The sequence below is a fragment of the Octodon degus genome, unplaced genomic scaffold, assembly GCF_000260255.1.
Source record: "Octodon degus isolate 3935 unplaced genomic scaffold, OctDeg1.0 scaffold00035, whole genome shotgun sequence".
NCBI lineage: Eukaryota > Metazoa > Chordata > Mammalia > Rodentia > Octodontidae > Octodon > Octodon degus.
In genome coordinates this window covers 1,897,057-1,919,936 of record NW_004524611.1, presented here as the reverse complement: position 1 = coordinate 1,919,936, position 22,880 = coordinate 1,897,057, and the positions used below count along the sequence as shown (strand labels likewise).

General features: G+C 48.8%; 1 protein-coding gene across 1 annotated transcript in view; it reads right to left on the bottom strand.

The window, feature by feature from the left end:
* Positions 1-5,137: 5,137 nt before the first annotated feature.
* Positions 5,138-22,880, bottom strand: part of Zpbp (zona pellucida binding protein) — a 51,737-nt gene continuing 33,994 nt past the window's right edge. Inside the window, exons 7-8 of the mRNA XM_004630347.2 lie at positions 15,335-15,512; positions 5,138-5,267 (exon numbers count right to left, since the gene is read on the bottom strand). Of these exons, the coding sequence (XP_004630404.1) occupies positions 5,173-5,267; positions 15,335-15,512 (273 nt within the window). The 3' untranslated portion in view covers positions 5,138-5,172. The remainder of the gene's footprint in view (positions 5,268-15,334; positions 15,513-22,880) is intronic.

The following is a 22,880-nucleotide window of genomic DNA, read 5'->3' as shown; positions in this document are numbered from 1 at the left end:
GTCCGCATCTTGTACTATGAATAACCACTACAAAGACAACAATATGCAATGTATTAATTATTGAAACTGTCCTACTAATTGGTTTTGAAACTATCTCATTGCTATTTGTTTCTCAATAAAATTAATAATTAAAAAAGAGCTATGTTCAATTCCCACTACAGGAAAGATAGAAAAGGAAGGAAGGAAGGGAGGGAGGGAGGGAGGGAGGGAGGGAGGAAAGAGATGAATAAAGAAAAGAAAAAAGAGGAGACGGGAGATGCCTGCTCTGCGGAGACAGCAGCGTGCACTCCACCCAGCTGCCCCGCTGCCTCCTGAAGGCCGGGGTGCAGCACAGTAGCCCTGACAGGCGGAAAGACAGCAGCAGCTGCCTGCAGATGCTGGGCTTTGAGGAAGGCCACTGCGGCATCCTCAGGCTTCACGTCTGCTTCCCACGGATCCCAGGTCCCCCGCAGCCTCAGACCAAGGAAGCGTGATGGGCCCAGGGGCCCGTGTCTGTAATCCCAGGTCCTGGTGGCCGAGGCAGGAGGATCGCAGCATGAGGCCACCTGAGCTCTGAAGGGAGACCCATCTCGTCAACACACAAATAAATAGCAGCACAGGCCCCGCCCCGCAAAGGCGCCCGAGTGTGCGGGGCAGCGACACCACCGCGTCTCCGTCCTGCCCTGGGGAAGCGGGACACAGCGCCGGGGGCGGCGGCGTGGCGCGGCACGGCTGCACGCGCTGGCAGGGGACGAGAAAGACCGGCCGCCAGCGCTCTCCGCTGACGACGCGGGCGCGCTCTGGAAGCGCAGCTGCGTGTCCCCGAGTGCGCGCCGGACGCACAGCGCGCGGGCGGGCGAGGCGCGGCCTGGACGGCGGAGCGCACACGGGGCTCGGCGGGAGCCTCCCTTCCCGCCCCGAGCGCCCGCCCGGACGCCGCCGAGCGCATGTGCTCCTGCGTCCTCACGGCGCCAGCGAGCGCGGGCCTCGTGTGCGGGATGCTGCTTCGGAACCGCGCGTTTCCAGAACTGCGCGGACGCCCGCCGCCAGCGCGCACAGCCCCGCGCGGTGACGGGCGCTCAGAGCGGGCCTTCGGCTGCTGGGCCTGGCCGGACCGCGCAAACCCCTGCGCGAGCGCTAGCTGGACCCTGCGCCCGGGAGCCAGGAGCAGACACCCGTGCCTGCCACCGCAGGGCCGACCGACCGGGCGCTGCTGCAGAGGGCGTCCGGGCTCCTCGGCTGGGAGAGACGTTTGGCCCAAAGACGACTTCGGGACGCCGCGGAACGTCCAGGAAGAAGGCTCAGCGGTTTTGCTACAAAGAACACGGGCACCCTGAAAGCAAGAGCCACGTCCAGCAACCAGAAGCGCTCTGCAGTCACCGCGGTGCTTTTCTGAATAAACGCAAGGCGTGGCGCTAGCTCTGTTCAGGACTGAGTGGATCAGGAGGGCGGCGCCTGCACCAGACTGCGGGAAGCCCAGGCTCTCGGTGGCACAGAGTGGGCATGAGCGCCGTGGCACACGTGGGCTGGCAGCACCCACTGATGTGCGGATTCGGGGGTGCGGCGGAAGCACCTTCCCTTTCCAGGATTTTACGAATTTCCTGAGCACTCCTGCATCCGTTGGGCTGCAGCTAAGCAAGAGAAACCGAGCTCAGGCCTCGCGTTTCCTTTCTACCTCGCAGGCCGGGTCAGGCCCGGCAGCTCGGGTTCAGAGGCGGGAGGGGGTGACTCGGCAGCACCCGTCCGCGCCCCGCTCTGCTCTGGGGACACGCAGCTCGTCCCGCCCGCGGGGTCTCAGGGAGGCGGCCAGCCAAAGCCGGCTCCGAAGGCCGTGGGGCCGTGCCGACTGCCACCTGCAGCTCCGCCAGGCGCGGGGAGGTGAGCTGACTGCAGAGAGCGAGGCTGTTTCCCAATCACTGCGGCTTTCTTTTGCTGTATTGCTGCCTCCAAGATTTTGGAAGTTATTTATTTCACTGAAGAACATTTGGAGAACAGGAGGCATCAAGAAATTCACAGAAAGCCCCCACACGTGAAACAGTCATTGATAAAATGTTGGTGAATTTGATCTTAAAGTTTAATCAACACAGATAAAAATTATTTCAGATAAATCCTAATTGATTCATTTAATTTGAACATGGGATTAATACATTCTGCCATGTGGAAACAGCACAATTTATGCTACCATTCTTCTAGATCCATTGATGTCCACTCCCGTTTCCTTATTACATGTAATGCGGCAATTAATACCACTGGACATAGAGCTGCGGCTGGTCTCTGATTCACTTAAGTTCCAAGCAGACATTATTGGACCAAACTTGCTAAGGTTGTTTTTAAACACTGCCAAATGAATATGCACTTCATGTTTACAGTGAGGAAAACTTCAATCAATAAAAACAGCAATCACATTAGCCCTTTTAATTTCAGAGTTTGGTAAAAAATTTAAAAAGCGATAATATATAATTTCAAAAATACATTGTACAGGGCCAGCCAAATAGCTCAGCAGATTAAAGCACCTGCAAGCAGGTGCAGGGGCTAGGGTTTAATCCCCAGGCCTGCTGTGCCAGCCCCGTCCCCGGGGCGCACTGAGATGGCAATTGAGAGTGCTTGTGGTGGCAGGCACCTGTAATCCCAGCTCTCGGGAGGCTGTAAACAGGCAGATCACTACGAGTCCCATCTAGTAGTGAGACCCTGAACACCCTGTAGACCCTTCCTTAAAATACAAAGAAGAAAAAATATTATATAAATTAAAGCATTATATAAATGTAAACTATTATTCTGATACAAGAAAACTACTTGAAGTTGGTTTATAACAGCTTATGATTTTCATCATACACTGTCACCAGTACGTAATCTTCGGCAATGCGTGCCCTGTCTGGCCTTGTAACAGACGCACTTTCGTTTTAGTTACTGAAGTATTTTTTAATTATAGGACTTTAGTCAACTAGCTAGTTAAAGTTACTAAGCACCTATGCCCTACACAAAGGGCCATGAAACCGGGAATGCCCTAATATAAATGAGTGTGGGAGACAAATGCAGTCAGCTAAAGTGACCGTGGTCAAGCGCCCGACGGGAGCAAGGCGCGCAGCGGGCGGGGCACGACCACGCTCGCCCGCCGCCGCCCCGTCGTCTCCCGCTTTGTCCTCTTGGCTTCTGTTTCTAGCACCTGTTTTCTGTCTGACCCTCTTCCACTTCACGTGGATTTGCCCTCTGGTTCTGGGGAGTTTCTTTTTTTATTAATTTTATTGAGAAACAAATAGCAATGAGACAGTTTTAAAACTTATTAGTAGGACAGTTTCAATAATTAATACATTGCATATTGTTGTCTTCATAGTGGTTATCCGTAGGACAAGATGCAGACCTGATATCCTGTCCAAACACTATTAGTACAAAGCTTTCTTCTCATTGAATTAAGAGAAAGTAGCTGCATATCTGCCCTATTTTGTACATACAGACACAGAATGGCCCTTCATTTGGAGCCCCTTTTTCGTTTCGTTTGTCAGGGATGGGTACTCCATTGCATTTACATATCGTAGGAGCTTCATTCTGAGCTTGCCCATGGAAACCAAGCACCCAGACGTGACCCCCGGCGCCCCCCACCCCATGGCGCCTGTCTCAGGACGGCCTCTCACGCAGGGCCGACCCCTTTCCATGACACTCGGCCTCGCCCTCCCCAGGCCACTCCTGATCTGATGCTGATCGCACCTCACTGAAACACATCCTAGGCTGAGCCGGGAAACCTTCTAAGCAGCAGGCTCAAAGAAGGCCAGAGGGCAGGAGCTCGGGGGAAGAGGCCACTATCATTCATCATGTTTACGCACCCACGCAGGGCAGGCCTGGGCGCCACGCGCTTTTAGTGACGCCGAGACCAGGCCTCGCTGCCTGCAGGGCTCGCGCTAGCGCGGGGCGGCGGCGGCAGCAGTAACGGCCAGTGCGGTCCTCCTCCTGCTACTTCAGGAGGAAGGACTTGAGAAGCTGCTGGCAACCGAGAGAAACCAAGTGCAGCATGAGACGCAATCCTGAGGCACGGGAGGCCCCGCCAGGGCTGACAAGACACACCACAGGTCACCTGCCCTTTGTGTCTGGGCGCGTATTCTGAGCCGAGTGGCACCTGTCCCTAGGGTGACCAAACATGAGGCTTGATTATTAACCTGTCTGTCCTATAAAGGTCAGGGGGCTTTTTCTGTTGCATGTAGCCCAGCTGTTCCTACAGCCGACCTGTGCTCATGTACAAACGATTACGTGCTGTGAAGAAATACATACAGCCAAACAGCGAATATCCCAGAGTAGAGATGATGCCAGCATAAACCCGATCGCAAGCAGGAAATCGACAACTATTCGTTCCGTATGCCACGCAGGTGTGCTCCTGGCATTTCAGTTTTTAAACCTCTGGTAATGTTTCGCCTTTCTAAGATCCTCACCCAGCGTGAAGGGAGCTAGCGTCAGTGCTGGTGACAGCAATGTCTGGCACACGGCATCCACTCTAACAGTGGAGAAATGAAACGAAAATTGTGGTGACTGCTTGATTCTTTTTCCTAAAGGCACTATCAGAGAAATAAATTGCTTAGCGTCTCTATTGAGAAAGATCAAATGTTACTTTAGCAACACACAATGACTACTGTATTCTAAAATGTCAAGATGGTCATTTAAGAGACTTTACAGTGAAAATTTAAGATAGCCACATTGAGCTATATTAAAAACCCAGAGTATAATCAGAACTAGCTCTTTACTAAAGAAGCTCACAGTTGCAATTAGAAGACCCCAGTTCTTAAGAACTGGCTCTATGAAAGGTCAAACTCGAATAACTAAATCTCCCATAAAAGTAAATCAAAGGAGTGAAGTTAGCTGAAATGAAAGTTATTATAAAAAGAATGTGGTGGCTTGAATCTAGCAACTACACAGTGGAGATATTTCTGAAGAATTCTGAAAAATCTTCTGGACTACCATGATACAGTGGCTCGCAAACTATTTTTAGAACACAACTTTGGAGTCGTCAGTAGGTCTAACATTAATACATGAAGGTGACAAGGTGCTTGGCCCCCTGAAGTGCCTGGATATACAGGATTTGGTTAAGATGACACGATTTTTGGTAAAATATGATTATTTAATTTTGGCATAATAGTGACTTATTATATTTTAATATTTCAAAAATATACTTTCATACTGAATAAACCACCAAAGGCCTCCGGCCGGCGCCTACAAGCAGGCTTTGGCTCCATACACCAGGCTGCTGTTACACTGAAGGCAGTGGGTTCCATCGCGGGGGTTGTAAGACCCGGGGCTGCAGATCACTGTGGATAAAGAGGAAACCAGTAAGTAATGTTTCCCCAAATTTCACCTCGATGAGCTTTACATGGAGAAGGAGAGGCTGGCAGGGAGTACTTTCCCTGATTTTTTAGCCCAGCAAACTTCCCCATTGTAGTCCTTTTGCAGGGCGTACCTGAGTAGTGCACCTCACATTACTACCTTCTGCAGAACATTCTCAGCTTGCAAAACTGCAATGCCTGCCTGGGAAACAGCTCCCAGCTCCACTCCTCCACACACAGGCAGCCACTGCTGTCTGCAGCTGTGAATGCAAGCGTGGCTCACCCCACACACATGCGACGCTGTGTCTTAACACTGCGTTTAGGTGAGGGCCTAGAAATCACCATTCTGGTCCCTCAGTGCTGAGTTTAAATGCGGACTTGCAGAATCCGAAAGAGACCGTCATCGGAAGAGCGGTGAAACAGGCTTACCAGGTAGCCTGTGACTGTCTTAGGAGTACAAAGACGGCCCCAAGGTGGCAGAAGGACTGCAGCTTATTTTTCATCTAATTTTAAGTCCATAAGATAAGCATACAATTTTGGGAGAATTACTAGCCTCGCCAAGTTTGCCCGCCCCTAGTATAACACACACCACGAACACAGCACACAGATACCTTTGCACAACTGAGGTAAGGTACCAAGCTAAAATACGTGATTGGCTAACTTTGGAACCCCAAGTAAAGGAGGAGTTTCTAAGTTCCATCTGACTTGCAAAAGAGGTAAACAGTAGCCAACTTCACAGTGTCGCCATGAGGCTGATCTCCATGAAAGAGCCCCAGCGAACCAGCGCTCGCCGCGCCTCCACCCACCCCAGGCGCTGGCCAGCTCGGGGCTGAGGGCTCCAGGAAGCCCGTCCTCTGCCCCACGCAGCTGCGGTCTGTGATGGCACCAGGACACTGCAGGGGTGCCTGGGAGGCATGACTTTTATGGGGCAGCAAATAAAATTCTTTCTCTGGGATCACGTACATGTTTTGCAAGATAAAGACATTCTGAACATTGGCTGCACATGTGACTTGGTGGGTGTTAAAGCTGTTTGAGCTCTTATTTTTAACCTGTGTTTTTCAAGTTGGGGACTATCATAACTGTTCACTCATGGGAAGGTATTGTCCACACTAGATTCCACAGAGTTCTTCTAATTTTAATAGATGATTAATTAGGGAAACAATGCTGCAGGTGGGGGAAGAGATGCCAGTTAACCAAGTGAAATAGATTTCCTTTGCTTTAGTAATAAAAAGAAGTTTAAACGTGGACTGCACATGGTAAAGTTCTGGTGGCAAAACACGTGTGATTTCTCAAAGGCGTCCGATCATACTACCCTCCCTCCGGTCACACGTTACCATTTCCTGACACAGAGACAGGGAAGTGCTGAAGAGAGGCGCTGAAAGCGTGGAGCCACGTGCAGAAGTGCAGCCTGCAGCCCGCCTTCACGTGACACCGCTGGCGGCCATACGGTAGACCTGACACGGGCACAGAAGCACGCACAAAGCTTACACCAATGCGAGCAAGTCGCTATTACAGTTGCCAAAACTTCATGACACAAAACATATCATATCCTGGAATCTTCTTCTGTCGCGCTGTTCTTGGCCTCTCCATGCTAAAACGTATCTTCTCTATTAAAAGGAATTGAGAACAACGCTCAGTGCAATGCAAAGGACAGAGCCCACACGCTGCACTCACCAAGTGTAGAGGAAAGCGCCCACAGCTAGCAGGCGCTAACACACAAGGGAGGGGGGGAGGGGACCGCAGGCACCCGCATGAGCCCTGGAGAGGGGACTTCTTTACAAAGGGACAAAAGCATTAAGTGTAATACAAAATTATGTTGCTCAAACTAAGAACTTGATCAAAAATCAGAAAAATACCAATCAAGGAACAAGATTAGGAACAGCTGCCACCACACAGGAGCAGAGGGACATTATTCAGCACACAGGGACAACTCAAATCCACACGTCAAGAAAATAAAACTACAAGGAAGCAGCAAAGAGAAAGTGGTCAACTAATTGGATGGATAGATAGATAGATAGATAGATGACAGATAGACAGATGATAGATACATGATAGATAGATGATAGATAGATAGATGACAGATAGATGATAGATAGATAGATAGATAGATAGATGACAGACTTTTTTTTCCTCAAAGCAGAAAACTAGAAAATACAACTCTGCACCCACCTGTAGCACCCTGAGAAGGCCAGCAAGGGGGTAACTTAGAGCTCGCAGCCCGTTACTTCAGCAAAGGAGCCATCCCCACAGAAGAATCTAGAACAAGGCACATGTACCACATGTACCACACCAAGCCTGCAGCAAAAGCTCACACCACCGACCCCAGAAGTAGAACAGTCAAAGCCACATGGAGACATCACGCCTCTCATCCAGTAGGATGAACATACGAGGTGAGGATGCAGAAAAGCTGGACACCTCAGGGGCAGGTAGACTACGAACTGGTGGTGCCGCTATGAAAACCAGAAGGTTTGGTGGTTCCTCCAAAAATCTGATATAGAATTGCAAGGTGATCAAGCAAACCGCCTGTGGGCGCGAGACCAAAGGAACTGACAGGAAGGCCTCAGGCAGATGCCTGTGCACCCGTGCTCGCTGCAGCCTTGGCCATGGAGGTCCGGCTGTGGGAGCAGCCCCGGGGCACAGCCACAGAGAACACCTCAACACGGTGGCTCAGGCTCAGCCGTGCAGGGCAGCAGGTTCTGCTACTGCTCCATCAGCGAACTTGTGCGGCGTGAAGCCAGGTCATCACAAAGCCCAAAGAGCACACGACTGCACTCGCAGGTGGCTTCTGGCAGTCGAACTCATAGGCCCAGAGCGTGGAGCTGGGGTGGCTGGCTAGTGGAGGCTGGGGACGGGAAGGTGTTGGTCAGCGGATGTACATTTTCAGCTACAAATTTCTCTTTCTGTTTGACAGTGACAATTCTAAGGGTAAATTCAAAAACCATTCATTTAAAACATACAAGACACAGTATTTGGGGATAATTTTAACCACAATAAATAGTTATAATGAAACCAAAAATCAATGAAATAAACTGAGTAAGCCCCAAAGGGCATACACTCATGGTTGCTTGTTAGCAGACTTAACACTGTCAAAATGTCAACCCTCCCCAAAGCTATCTGTAGATTTAATGCAATCTGTACCAAAATGTCCTGCACTTTTTTCAGAAATAGAAAAATACATCCTTAAATTCTTTTAGAGTCTCAAAGAAAACCAAACACGCTTAAAAGGAAGTTAAATGTCTCATCCTTCTGGACTTACATCTTAATGTAAGACTACAGCTATGAAACCACTGGCACGCCGGCAAAGAGCCTACAGAGCCGCGTAACGGAGCTGTGAGGCTAGTGATGAGCCCTTCAAAGGGCCCACTGATTCTAAGGGGAGTGATTAAAGGTAATGCATGAGGAAAGATTTTTTTCCCCATCATGTGGGGAAACTAAATACTCACACGCCACTGAAGGAAGCTGCACTCTTACATCATAACTTATGCAAAACTGAGCTCAAGGACTGGGGAGATAGCTCAGCAGTCCAAGTGCCTTCCTGGGTTCACTTTCTGCCACCACATGCTGGGCCAGCCCTGGAACGCCAGGCATGCTGTGTCAGGCATCCAAACCGGGTGCAGAGGTGCACATCTGTAATCCCAGAGCTGAGGAGGCTGAGACAGGAGGATCACTATGAGTCTAAGCTGTGTAGCGAGACTCTATATTAAATACATAAATAAAAAAGAATTTTTCAAAAAATAGCTCAAAATGCATCAAAGACTTAAAACTCAAACTCAGAAGAAAAATACTCAGAAGAAAGCCTTGGGGAAAACTCCATTATGTCATCTTCTGCAGTGATTTCTTCATGTGATACCAAATTAGAGTCCATCAAAATTAAAAACTTCTTCTGCGTCCACCAACAACATAAATACCATAGAGAGGCAGCCTACCAATGAAGAGAAATAACTGCAGAGAGTACGTCTGACAAGGGACTGATACTCAAAAGTATGCCTTCAAAACTCCAACAACTCGGCAGCAATGCCGCCAATAAACCCAATGAAAGAAACGGAAGACGGGCACAGACGTCTCTCCGAAGAAGACAGGTAAATGGCACATGCACACACAAATGGGAAAACCTAAACACCAGTGAGACATTGTTTGGAACCATGAGTTTAGCAACTTGGTGAGGATGTGGAAAAACTGTGAGACATGCCCCTTCCTTTGCACACAGTGGCCATACAGCACACACCTCCTGAGAAAGCAAGGGGGACGACCGCACGGGACCGCAGCTCAACTTCCGGGAGGGCGACGTGGGAAAGAGCAGAAGGCAGAGAGTCACAGGATGCCGAGCCTGTATGCGCTCATGCCTGTGCCCCCCACCGGTTGCCTGTTCAAGCCCTGAGCCGCAGTGAGGCTGCGTTCCGAGCTGGGCTGTCCCTCTAAGACAGGACAGGTAATGGGGTGGGAAGGGAGGGTCTTGGCAGTAGGGTCAGGGTTCGCATAAGAAGAAACACCAGAGAGACTGCACATTCTCTTTCCTCCTCTCCTTTATGAAAGAAATGCCACGTGCGGACACAGGAGAGGCGGCTGTCTGCAGCCCTTAAGACAGCCCTGAAGAGAAACTGAATTGGATCAAACCTCGACCTCGATGCTCTTAGCCTTCAGAACTGTGAGAAAACGAATTCCTCTTGTCTAAGACACCAGGTCTAAGGATTTAACTTTAGCAGCCTCACTAACAGCATGTGTCCCAAAGAGCTAGATGCACGACGGACACCTCTGTGTGCTTCACGCACATCATGCACAACAGCCAGGAGAAAGACGCAGCCCAGGGCCGCGGACTGCACAAGGAAGGTCAGGGCGGTACGCGTGCAGCAGACAGCACTTAGTCTCTAGCAGGAAGGCTTCTCCCCCATGCCGCAAGGCCACCAGGTGAAACGCTATGTGACTGCATTCATGCAAGAGGTCGAGAGAGCACAACTTAAGGAACCAGAATGCCAGACGGTGGTTTTCAAGAGGAGCACCGCGGGGAGTGGGGCCTTTAATCTTGGAGCAGGAAAGAGGTTCCAATGACAGATGGGGGGGCGGGCCCACAACAATGTGGGCGTGGCAAGAACCCAGCCGTTGCTCTAACATGCGCTTAAAATGTTACATTAGGTCATGCATATACATCACATAAGCAAATATTTAAAGCTTATTTATAGTTAAGGTTTACAGCATAAATTGAAATGGATATGAAAAAATTTCTCTTACACCATTGTTGTAAATGGACTCATATAACAACTGTGGAAAACTAACATATTTTAATCAAGTGCATAGCTTATGACCTAGTATTATGTCAAGACCCTGAAGAACTCTGAACTACAGGTCATATGCAAAAATAATCACAGCAATATTATCTGTGTAGAAAAATTTAAGGAGAATCAACTTCCACTAACAATAAAATAGATATACACACATTGATAGGAATCCTATAGCAGGAAAGTATGAAGACATGAAAAAATAAAAAATGGCATTACAAGAAATGTACGAGGGCCAGGGAGATGGCTCAGTAGAATAAGCACTTGCCTCGCAAGCACAAGGGCCTGGGTTCAATACCCAGTTCCAAAAAAAAAAAAAGGAAAAGAAAAATGTATGATGTAGTCTCACAAATAGGGTCTGTAATAAAGTAAAATGCTTAAATTAATCTATTGCTAAATAGGTTCTCAAATTTAATTTTCTAAATATCCACCTTTATGCCATTAATATAAAAGCAGCCCATTAATTTACCCACATGCAATGATACCACAGATGAATTCTGAACCATGATTTTATTCAGTGTAGCTGGACAAACCCATTTAAAATGAACGGTTTTTTAAAAAGAATGAAGATGGCAATGGATTCTTTCCACGTAGCAAGACATACAATAAAATTTTAGCCATGGGACAGGTCAGTGACACAAAGGACATACGTGTGTTTCTATGTACACAAATTAAATAATAAACATAGTGTGTGCCCTTAGTTTGCAGGGTAAGGAGACAAAATTGGGGTTTTGATGGGATCACACGCGGGCCTTTCTCGCCCCGCACAGCGGTCCATTCCGCCGCCACCGCTTTATGTCCTTTGTCCTCGCTGCGCTTCCATCCACCCTGCAGACGTGACTTTTGAGGGCTGATCAAGTACATTTTTTTTCTTTTAATGTTTTCTGACTAATTGCTATGAACACACTATTTCTCTGTCGCTCTCGGTTGTGCTAGAGAGTATTTCGTGCATTTGTACCTCGTCATGACCCAATACACATCATGACTGACACTGACTCAGGAAAGCAACTTCGAGCTTTTCCACTCAGCTCTTCCCTCCCGCACGGCCTTCCTCTGGCCTGTGTTTTAACTGTTCATGCTATAAAGCCCACGAAGCTTTCACGCACGGGACACCATGCACATGTCTGCTTCTGTCTACATTTTCCCTTCCTGCCCTCGTTCTCCTTGACACATGACGTGCTCCTCTCCAGGACCGTTTCTGAGGACCTGAGGGACTCCTGTTAGCACCTGAGCATGCACTGATGATGAACCCTAGTGCAGCAAGTTGTCCCATGTTGTCAGCCTAAGCTGTCTTTACTTTGCCGTCCCTTTGGCAGATGTCCCCACTGGGGACTGTCTTCTGTGATGGCAACTGCCTGCTTTCAGCACATGAATGTGTCTTTCAGCATCATTTATTTCTGCAGTTTCCTTCTGCCCAGGATTATTGTTCCTTGATCCTTTCTGCCTGACACCAGCTTTCCATACAGCAATTAAGTTTTTAAAAATTTTTAATTGACTTCTCCAAAGTTCTCAGCAGGACCTTTGGTCTGCCACTCCACAGCAGCCTAAGAAGCAGGTTATGCCACTTCAGAGGCTTTTGTTTGCAAGTCTCCGATACATTGTTAGTTCTCAAAAGTACTTCATGGTGGTTTCATGCAATTTCAGTCAAATGAGTTGTTTCTGATTTTTTTGGAAATAAATCTTTTTAAAGAGAATCCAGGCAACACATATTGCTAATTCATGGGATTATCTATCCTTTGGCCAAGAGTTTTTAATCATTTATAGTTTCCTTACAAATGTAAAGATTCAAAATGAGAATGACACTTTGTATATCTAAAGACAAAGTACAGACTACTGCACTGAGTTTCTGAACATTCGGTATAAAATTAAGCCAAGAGCTTAGGGTTGCACAGCTGAGGAGTATTAGCTGTAGCCCTAACAACTTACTTCAGACAGCGGAGCCTGCTGGACATCCATCCACAGTCCTACGGCACGCCTTGGAAGGAGCGTGCCGGCGCCTCCCCGCTTCCGCCTCCTGGATCCCTGGCTGAGCCTGGGTCACTGTGGAAGCTCAGAGTGCAGGCACTGCCCGCGGTTTCCAGAAGGCGCGGGCAGTGCCTAACAATTCCTGGTGCACAGCGGCAGAAGGAACAACGCAAGTGCTGTGGTCCAGCTGTGCTCAGGCCTGAGCACCAGGCACCCCGACTGCAGCCTCGGCCCGGGGACAGGGCCGGATGGCCAGCAAGTGGGGTTTTGTTTTTCGCTTTTTTTTTTTTTTTAAGGAAATTAGTAGAGATAAAGTGGTGAAATATAAGTAGACATGATACAGTTTCTCAAAAAAAAAATACTAGAAATTATAGAGTAGAAACTTCAAAGTAAACTATTCAAAATTTGTATTTTAACAAAATTCTACCAGAAAAAAAATATATTTGACTGGTCCTCCATTGTGTAATCATAGCTTAAAGAGTTTTAAGCTATAATTTCATGAAATTATGAAACATCTATAATACATAAATATAGTTTAAAACTTTTTGTAAATGATCAACAAAAATGATGTATATAGTCAGCAGTTATGGTGCACACCTGTAAACCCAGCACTCTGGGAGGCTGAGGCAGGAGGACAGCAAGTCGGAGCCCAGGCTGGGTAGTTTAGTGAAGTCCTGCCTCAAAATGAAAAATAAAAAGTAAAATGAATAGGGGTGTAGCTCCGTCATAACACCCAGGGATCAATGCCCAGTGCCACAGAATACAGAAGATAAAGATTAAAAATAAACATGCCATGCTAAGTGCAATGTTAATAAGTTTTTAATAAAGACAGGAAGTGAAATAGAAATAGTAGAGTGCGTAGCAGAGGTGCTGAGTGTCCACTAGTTTATAATCCATCTTTGCCATCTAGAAATAAAAATGAGGTGAAGCAAGGAAAGTGTCCATAAATAGGAAACAAAGCAGAGTTTTTAAGGAAATAAGTAAATTCCCCTCGCATAATAGATGCGCCTGCTCTCGTCTTCTTGCCGCGTGTGAACGCACCTTCACTCTGAGAACCTGCCCTCTGCACGCCCCTCCTGTGGTCTGTGAGCTGCTAGCTGCACCGCTGAATGGAGTCCAGGCTCGCCGCACCTGTCTCTGTCCTGTAACCGGTGCCAACCCGATGCATTCCACACTGCTTCTCCTCTGGACAGTGAATTAAATATGATTTGCATCCTATATGTTCTTTTAAAACTGTCAAGCAACAGCTTTCTGGATTAGAGACAAAAAGTAAAAATGTTGGGGGCCTGAACGTCCCATTTTTGTAATGAGTCTGTGCCGCAAAAGGGACCTTCTTCTCACTTGGCCTGCAGAGACAGTAACTGCAGAAAGGTAATTCTAAATTGAAGTATCTATTTGTCATGGGAAGGCACAAAATGAAATTAGAAATCTGATAGTTCACTAGTTAGTAAGCCCACTGAGGAATGACTGCAAGCTCACAAAAATACAAAACATCAATCTCCCCCCCCAACACCTCACACACACTGGGAGGGAATCCTCCCCTCTGCTGTGGGCTTCCCACCCGGCCCCTCCCAGCGCCCTGCTCAGCCTCCCTTGCTGGCCGCGCCTGCGTCTGCCTCCTGCACACACCCTCAGACCACCACCCCAAGTGCGCTGGGTCTATACCAGCCCGACGCTCTGACTCACGCTGTCCATGGGTCACTTGCCTCTCCTGGCATTTTAGCAGTTCCTGTGCCCTACTTCTTTCCTAGAGGAGCCTCCTATGTCCCTAGGTGGGCAGCAGCCCTTGAGAAGAACACGATTTCCAAGATGGAAAGTATTTTTCAGATTTGTATGTGGATGTTCTGCTGTATTCTCAGGAGGTCTGTGGACAGAAGGCACTGCACGGGGAGCAAGGTCCAAGCGCACAGCACGCAGGACCAGGAGCGCTGCAGCTACACGGTACAACTACCACTTGGAAGATCAGGTGACTACCCAAACTTCTACAAGCTAAAGAAAAAGATGGCTAGCCCACTCTATTTACTTTTCTGGGTATCTGTAGGCTTTTGCTCACTCTTACTTATGCGCGAGTAATACACGCAATCGCCAATTCAGAGCACTGCATTTGTTCAATTTTAATTTAATGCAGTTTGTTAAATTTCATATATTCTAACAAAATGAAGAAAATGATAAAGCAAAATTCAACCAATGAAAATAAAACTCACTGCTCTATTACACGAAAAAGTTTTAATCTAACTTAGTTGAAATGAGAAAAAAATTTAAAATAAGTGAATGACAATTCTACTAATTTAGTTTGTACCAGAAAGTGTCTACGACAGACGCTGGCTGCCCCTCCGAGCCCCTGGCAGCGGCGTGCAACCAGGCTGAACTCACTCACGCACAGGAGGCCGGGCACCCCCAGGGCGCTCCCGAGCGGTGAGCAGGGGCCAGAGGCAGCAGTCAGACAGCACGACTGCTGCGGAAGGAATTCAGACGCCGGAGCTAAGAAAGGAGGAAGCCACCAAGGTACAGACCCTAGACTGCGTGCAGGCTCTCAGTGACAGTCAAGGGCACGTGCCGTGGCTGTGTTAAGGATAAGTGACCCCGAGCGACTCAACTGTGCCCGCGCCTCCTCCCGCGCAGCTAGCTGGTGCCCCAGGCCCTCAGGCTGCAGCCTCCCTCTGCCTTTATGTCTTAGGATCTCTCGGACGCACCACTCCACACAACCACAAGCAGCACTTAAATGAGAGGAAGGGAGGTGACGGCGTGCTCTTGGGTGCCGTGAAAGCCAAGCAGGCTTCACCCACGCAGAGGGCACGTCCTCCCCGCACGTACCGCAGCACTCGGGACAGCGCGGATGCTTCAGGACGTTCATCCCGTAGCCCGGGAAGCAGCGGTTAATCCACACCATCCTGAGGGTGCCTTCGATGTAGTATATCTGAGGCAGCGGCTCCGCGCGCCGGCCCAGAGCTTCTACTTGCTGATTAAAAAATCTCTCTATGAGATGCCTAGCCTAAAACAGAAAGAGAATTTGGGAAAAACGTATTAGCAACAAATGAATGTAATTTTAGAACACATGGGGTGGAGGGAAGGGAAACAAGTCTCGGGGCCTAAATATATTTAGCATTGAGAGGATATAAATCATGGGCGTCAGCTAAAAAGGTGACGTCGACATGCCCCCAGCATGGCCACTTTGCAGGCCACACAAAGCTATCGGTGGGCTACAGTCAAACGTGCCATCTCTTTGCTTTGGGAATATCATAAAGGTGGCCATCCCAGCAAAACCAGGGCAGCCCCTGAAGTTAAATGCCATTTACATAGGAAAGCTAACGCAACGTAGTTCAGGCCCCACTCAGAAGCTTCCCCTCAGGAATCCCCTCTAGTCTGTCAGAAAGAAAAGTGAAGTTAAAAAAACATGACAAACATTATAACCTCTATCTGTGTCACAAAAATCAAGTTTATAAAACAGGGCTTCATTCTGAGTTATAATTACCTTTATGTTTGTAATAATAATTGTTACTAGACCCCTAAAATTAATAAGAGGCTCAAAGTCGTCCATGTTCATTAAGCTCCAAGCACATGGCTCAGGTAAACCGTGCCAGCCAGGGCCGTCGGCGCCTCTGGTCCAGCCAGAGCCCGGACCTTCGTAGCCCGTGGCTGCTCAGCTGTCTGTGCGCTCCGGACGCACCGCCAGGGACACTCCCTCCCCCGGAGACATTCGACAAACAACTAGAGATGGCTTTGACCTGCCGCTCGCAGACACGTGGCCACTGCACCAGTGCTCCGTCACTCGGCAGCTTCCCACACTTACGGTGCACTTTTGTGCTTCTGTTGAATGCTGGTAAAAGTCTGTCAATTTTCACTTGATCAAATACAATTACTTAAGAATTGGATGACATCTAGTAATCAATTAATTACATTTAAATGTGAATCTACAATGAAAAATTTATTTATAACCACAACTTCCTAACATCCTGGACAAAAAAAGCTCAAAACAAACAAAAACAAGATGAGCTAGGCCTGAGAAGACCTGGTAGAAACAAAACTCAGACAACTATTCCCATTAGGAGAAGGAACACGCATCTGTCAGCTAACAAATATGAAAAGAAGGTAAGAAAGGTTTGCAATCACTAACTGAATGCTCTTACTCTAAACATGTCCACCACGGCCACTGTGGACAGGCTGGTCATGAGTCCAACTTGTGGAGACACGCCTGGAGGAGGCGGCAGTTGTGGTCACAAGGGAGCCATGCTGGCCACACGACTGCTCATTTGCTGTGGTCAGCCTCTGATGAACACTGCCACCCACATCAAAGCCTGCGCCTGCGCTGCCCACTCAGAGGGCCGCCCACCTGCTCCTCCTCGCACTCCTCTGCCATCAGCTTTGCGGCAATGCCTCTGCCGCATCCCTGGTCACCCAGAAACACCACTGACCTGATGCTAGGAATCAGCACATGTTGCACACCTGGCCGCTGCTCCTACGAGAAAAAGGGTCCAAAAATTGGCCAGAATAATACACCCAAGGGAGAAAAATGATAGCTCCAAGTATCCAAATAACCCCACTGTTCCGGTCAGTGGTTTGCAAGAGAGCAGATTTAATGCAGGACACATAAATGGCCAGGACTATCTTGTAACAGTACCCCAAAAGCCAAATGCAGAAGACTGCAAGACATCTGTCCATGCACTAGAGACCCAGAGAATGCGGCCTCACCAGGGCCTGGATCCACAGAAGGTTCCCCACAGCCCCAGGCCAGCTGGAGGCTGAGAGCCCACACCAGTGCCTTGTGCCAGGGGCCTGAGCAGTCCAGGATGGGAGACTCAGCGGCCTGGACTGGAGCCAGAGTCTGCGCCACGGGGCTAAGGCCTTGCGTGAAGGCTGGGCCACAGCCCTGAGCAGGAGACGGCGCTCCAGGTGAATGGGAAGACCAGAGCTGCTCCAAAGAGAGCAGCAGCTCTTCCTCAGTGAGAGAGTGAGCTTGAGTCAGCAGCCCCAGACACGACAAGGCTTCCCCGGGAAATGAGTGCTGCGAATTCTCCCCGCCTTTCTCCCTTCTTGATGCCAGCAGGCATCATCCTGGGTCTCCACGTGCAGAGCCACTCTGACTGCGCTCAGGCAGGCTTTCCCACTCCAGCTAAGCCTCCACACCCCTGAGCACTGTGTCCCTTTGTGGTGACAAGAAGGACCAGACAACTATGTTCCCCACGCAAGGCACCAGGAGGGCTGATGTAGGAGGCCCCTGGATCTTAGCCTTATTTCCTGTCCTCTAACATGCAAAGTGTCCTGTCAGAAGTCCAGAAGGGCTGTTCCTTCTCACGTCATGGGTCCACAGAGCACAGTCCCATCTGTACAGTGGACCCTACAATACGCTGTGGAAAGCAAAGGCCACTGTGAGCAGAGCTCTGACATGGGCTGGAGAACCAACGTATCCTGAGGTACACAAGAGAGGGCGCACTGCAGTCTTCTGCCAGCAAAATCAAGCTTCTACTGGGCTGTAAGGCCAGGGACAGAGAAAAGGAACTGCCAAGTTAATAGCTGCAGACCAGGCATCTGGAGATATATTAATCTGCCCACGCAGTGAAATCACACGGGGCCAGCAGCTGCAATTCGTCACCACCACCACATGGCTCGGCTTATGATGGTTCCCCTTGTTCCCAGGAACCACCCTTCTTCTCCCACACAGGTGAAAGAGGAGCCGGGTGGGGGCGTGGCGAGAGCCAGCATCCCTTCGCCGTTCAGGCCCGAGGTAGTGGAATCCATCGCTGCTCCCTCCAAGAGTGTGGCACTGCCTTTGATTCACAACATTCAGAAACATTTCACTGGCCTCTTTGCCTTTTCCCTCCACACTCTACAAATCCAGGAACCAAAGTTGGGTTCCGCCAGCTGCTCTGCTACTCCTACTACACATTTTGGAACTGGGCAAGCAATCACAGGATGGGCTCAGAGGCCCCTGGGCCCACCCCGAGGTGGGCCTGAGCAGCACCCCGCTCATCACCCCATCTCCACATGACCGCACTCTGGCAGGCAGGCCCCAGAAGACTTTGGGTCTCCGGGAAGCAACAGCGGGTCAGAGGCAGAAGTCCGTGTGCCTGCGAGGGCAGTATCTTCTACTCTAGTACGCAGCTATTCTGGCAAAAGGGCGCCTTTGGGAAGCCTGAGGCAGTGATTCCCAGCACAACGTTCTGGTTACCTGTTAGGGTCCTTCCTTGCACCCAATTCACTCCATATTAGAAACCTCATGTTCCTCCCACATTATCCCCGCCTCAAATTATCCAACGCCACCCAGGTTCCCTGGATTTATCTGGCACACATCAGAAGACCCCTCAAGGGTCACGCTTCATGCCTCATGCCTACCAGTCTGCTGGGACTGCAGTCCAGCTAGAAGTCTGGAAGCAAAGAGGCTGTTCAGACTGGGCCCTGAGGAGGAGGCTCGGCCTTGGGCTGCGCAGCGAGAGATTCACTCAGGCAACGCGCGGGCCGAGCCCCTCTGGCAGGACAGAAAGGCAGGTGTCCCTGCTGTCATATTTCTCTGAATCGTTCACACCATGGGCAATCTTTAATACTGAACATGCAGTCAGTCCCTGGTATCATCAAGTCTAATCAGATTAGAAAACCGATTCTCAAAAAATGCAGAGCCAAGCTCTAAAACTCAGCCTAAGAATTCTGCTGCAATAGAATAACCCTTGTCACAAAAAATCTGGACTACTCAGAGTTCTCCAGAGAATAGGACCAGTAACACACACAGACCCACACACCCTCTGTGTCCACAAGTTCTATGCCTATGCATTCAATCAGTTGCAGATTGAAAATATTTCTCAAAACATGTTTGTACTGAACAGGTACAGACTTGCACCTTGCCAATATTCTGTACCAAGGTGATGCAAAAATGCTTCACATGGCACTAATGTTGCATTAGACATTACCACAGAAGGAACTCTGCAGAGGCTTAAGACCCTTACATAAAACCCCCTCGTGTTTGCTGTGTTCACTGAGATTAATTACAGGACTAGGTTCCCACAATTATGGAGACCACCAGAAAGGCAGGAGCACAAGCCCAGCATGTCGGGGAGCTGGAGGAGAGGTGGCAGATTCCTGCTCATCCAAGCCCCAAGGTGACGCCTGCACTAGCAGCGCCGGCACCCTAGGGCAGGTGGAGACAGGCACCGCAGCTAAAAAAGGGTAATAAATGAAAAAAAGACACAAGGGGAAAAAAAAAGGCTACTGGGCTATCCTGCAACAATGCTGTATATGGTTAGATTTCTAAATTTCTGTGTAAAAAATATGTAATTGTTTATTCATATTCTTTAAATATTTTTGATTTTTAAATTTTTTCTCTCCATATTCTGTAGGGACTTAAAGCTTAATATATCAATACTTGATGGAAAATACCTGTTCCATGTTATGCCTAAGATATTTGATATTCAGATAGTGAGGTTAAACCCAACTGCATATGTTGTAGGGTAATAATAAGCTTCTCTTCTGGAGGGTTAACAACCTAAGTTTACAGACCAAAAATTAGAGAAATAGAAGGGCTGCAAGGACAGCCAACATTTTGGCCCTGGCCTTTCAAGGTCAGTGAAGGCTCAGGACATAGGAGAACCTGTACTGTAACATCATGTAACTCAGTTGTGTCCCAAATGTTCTGATCAAGGAGATTATGGGGCCACAGAGGAATGTGATTGATGACATGGAGTGTGCCTAAGGAGAGTCACATGGAGAGAAAACGTTCTCTCAGGCTATCACAGAGAGCAAATTGGTCAAGCAATGGCTGTGACTCATCCACATGGCTGACACTGACAAAAGATCTACAATCTGAGGTGCAGGGCTACAGGATAAAACCTGAGGGTACTGGACTGACCTTACCAGATACAAAAGTTACATTCTTGCTATACAGGTCTTGCTTTACCTTGGTCTTAACCATCCAGCAGAAAAGTATAAAAACGAGGAATATAAAGTAAAGCCACATTAATACGCTGAGCTGTGAAAGGCTCAACAACTTCTGCGGATACCCCACTACTAGTGTGGACTGCTGGACTGTGTTGGATTGTTCTGCTGAATTCACGCACCTATAGTATTTAGATGCCAATGGAATACCCATCTCTGACAGGACTAAACAAAAAAAGGGGATACAAAGGAAGGACCATTTTGTATTTGTATATACAGAATAGTTAGGATAGATATACAGCTACTTTTGCTTAATTCAACGAGAAGATAGATTTGTACTAATAGTGTTTAGACAGGATATCCTGTCTGCTTCTTGTACTATGGATAAGCACTAAGAAAATAACAATGTACAATGTATTAATTATTGAAACTGTCCTAGTAATCAGCTTTGAAACTGTCTCATAGATATTTGTTTCTCAATAAAATAAAAAGAGAGCTCACACCTAGGACACCCCCCGCCCGCCTGCCTCTTCTCGTAGCTGAACACCCAGCACGCGGGACAGGGTCTGCCCTGTGGACCTGCGCCGCTGTCCTTCCTCAGGTGAGGCCCCAACCCAAATGCCAAGCGCTTCCAGAGACATCCTCGCAGTTTCAGCGGGGAAGAGCGGCTTTGTTCTGCACTCCGGGCATGCCCAGCCAGCCAGGGTGACCGTGAGACGAGCTCTCACCGGGCAGCACATCTCCTCCTCGCAAGCGGACCTGCTAACACCGTCTGCGTGGTGCTTGGGGCGCAGGGACAGCAGTGACACGGTTATCCTTGCTCTGCAAGCAAAGCTCTGACATTTTATTTAAAGGAGCGGAACAATACCAGCGATTCCGAACTACGTTGGGACACTACAGCTCCTCACACAGCCACTATGAGGCTCCACAAAAGAGGACGCCCCGAAGTGCAAACAGCGTAGAGACATGATTGGTCTTTAATGTCCTCATTTCAGAGTCTATTGATTAAATTCCAAGCTGTCAGAAAGAAGAGAAGAACCTTGCAAGGTGCTTCTCCTTCTCTAGAAAACACTGTTCATTTTTCTACAGGAAATTAGTCCAAGACATGCCGAGCCTGGTGGTGAGACACACTGGGGGGCCTAACGTGGGCCGGAGCAAAGCGCTTGCTCGCGGGTGGTTTTTAAGTAACTACACCAACTTGACTGATATTCTTTTTCTATTCTTTCTTTTTAAAGCGGGTATAAAGTAATACTAAAAATTAGAAATGTGAATTCGACAGTATTTGCTGTATGCGCAGTGTTGTTTGACCTCGCTGTGTGGATCGTCTATCTACGTACGTACACAGGTTGGCTCGGATAACTGTGCATTGGATTTCTGCTGGCCGAGGAAAAGGAGCAGCTGACGCTTAAACTTTTGTCCTCTTTTTTCATTTTTTTCCCTCTTTCTCTCTTCTTAATTTCTTATAACCTTTTTCTTTCTTTTTCCAATTGTGCATGTATATATCTGCTAATTTCATTCATATTCTTAGAAACTACGAACCTGCTACTGCTGCATCACGTGATGGAAGGGAACCTCCTTGCAGAGCTTGAGGGAAGGCCACCAAGGCCCCGGGCCCAGCACAAGTCTCCCTGCCGCCACAGCGTGGGCCCGGGCTGACCCAAAGCAACTGGCGCGGTGAGCAGGGCAGGTGGCTTGTCGACGGCATTCTGTGCTACGGTACTTGAGTGGAGTGAGGACACAAAACCCGCATAAGCTACTGGCCACTCTTTGATGACCCTAGCTCTAACAGGCTGACCTCACTCTCTCCTAAGGCCTGTGTTGAGGTCTTCAGCCCCCGAGACTCAAACAGTGCCTGGATTTGCAAATAAGCAATAGAGAGGCCTTCAAACATTTGACCTTCAGAGAGCTAAGTAAGGCACAGTGAGCCACCAGCATCAGCCCTCACCTGACCAGTGTCCTCAGGACGAGAGCAGGACACAGGGAAAGGCCACATGAGTATGAAGCCTTCCTCGGGCAGGGAAGGCGCACAGGCCAAGTCCGCCGACACCCTTTCCTGGACTCCCCAGACTCAGACGACAACCCAAGGCACTCCTGTCACTGAGCAGCCCGGACTCTGGGACTCGCCCAACGCACAGACTGCGGCACATCGAGGCTAAACCCACAAGCACACGCTCAGCTGTGCTCTAGCGAAGACGCAAAGCTACACGGGGAAGCAGGTGGCGCTTTCAGCTCACAGCTGCGGATGGGGATGCACAGGGCACCGGCGGCAAAAGCGCCTTCAGCTAAGTATCACACTTACAAAAATCACACTTTTAAAACTTAAAAAAAAAAAAAATGGGTCCAAATCTTCCGGATACAAGAGTACGCAAACTGTTCTTAGGTTTCACACCAAAAGGAGAATTTAAGGGTGGGGGTGGGGTGGCACGCCTGATTTCATAAAAATTAGGAAGTTCATTTTTGTGAAAATGTGCAGATGAGAGAAACAGAGCTGCAATCCAAC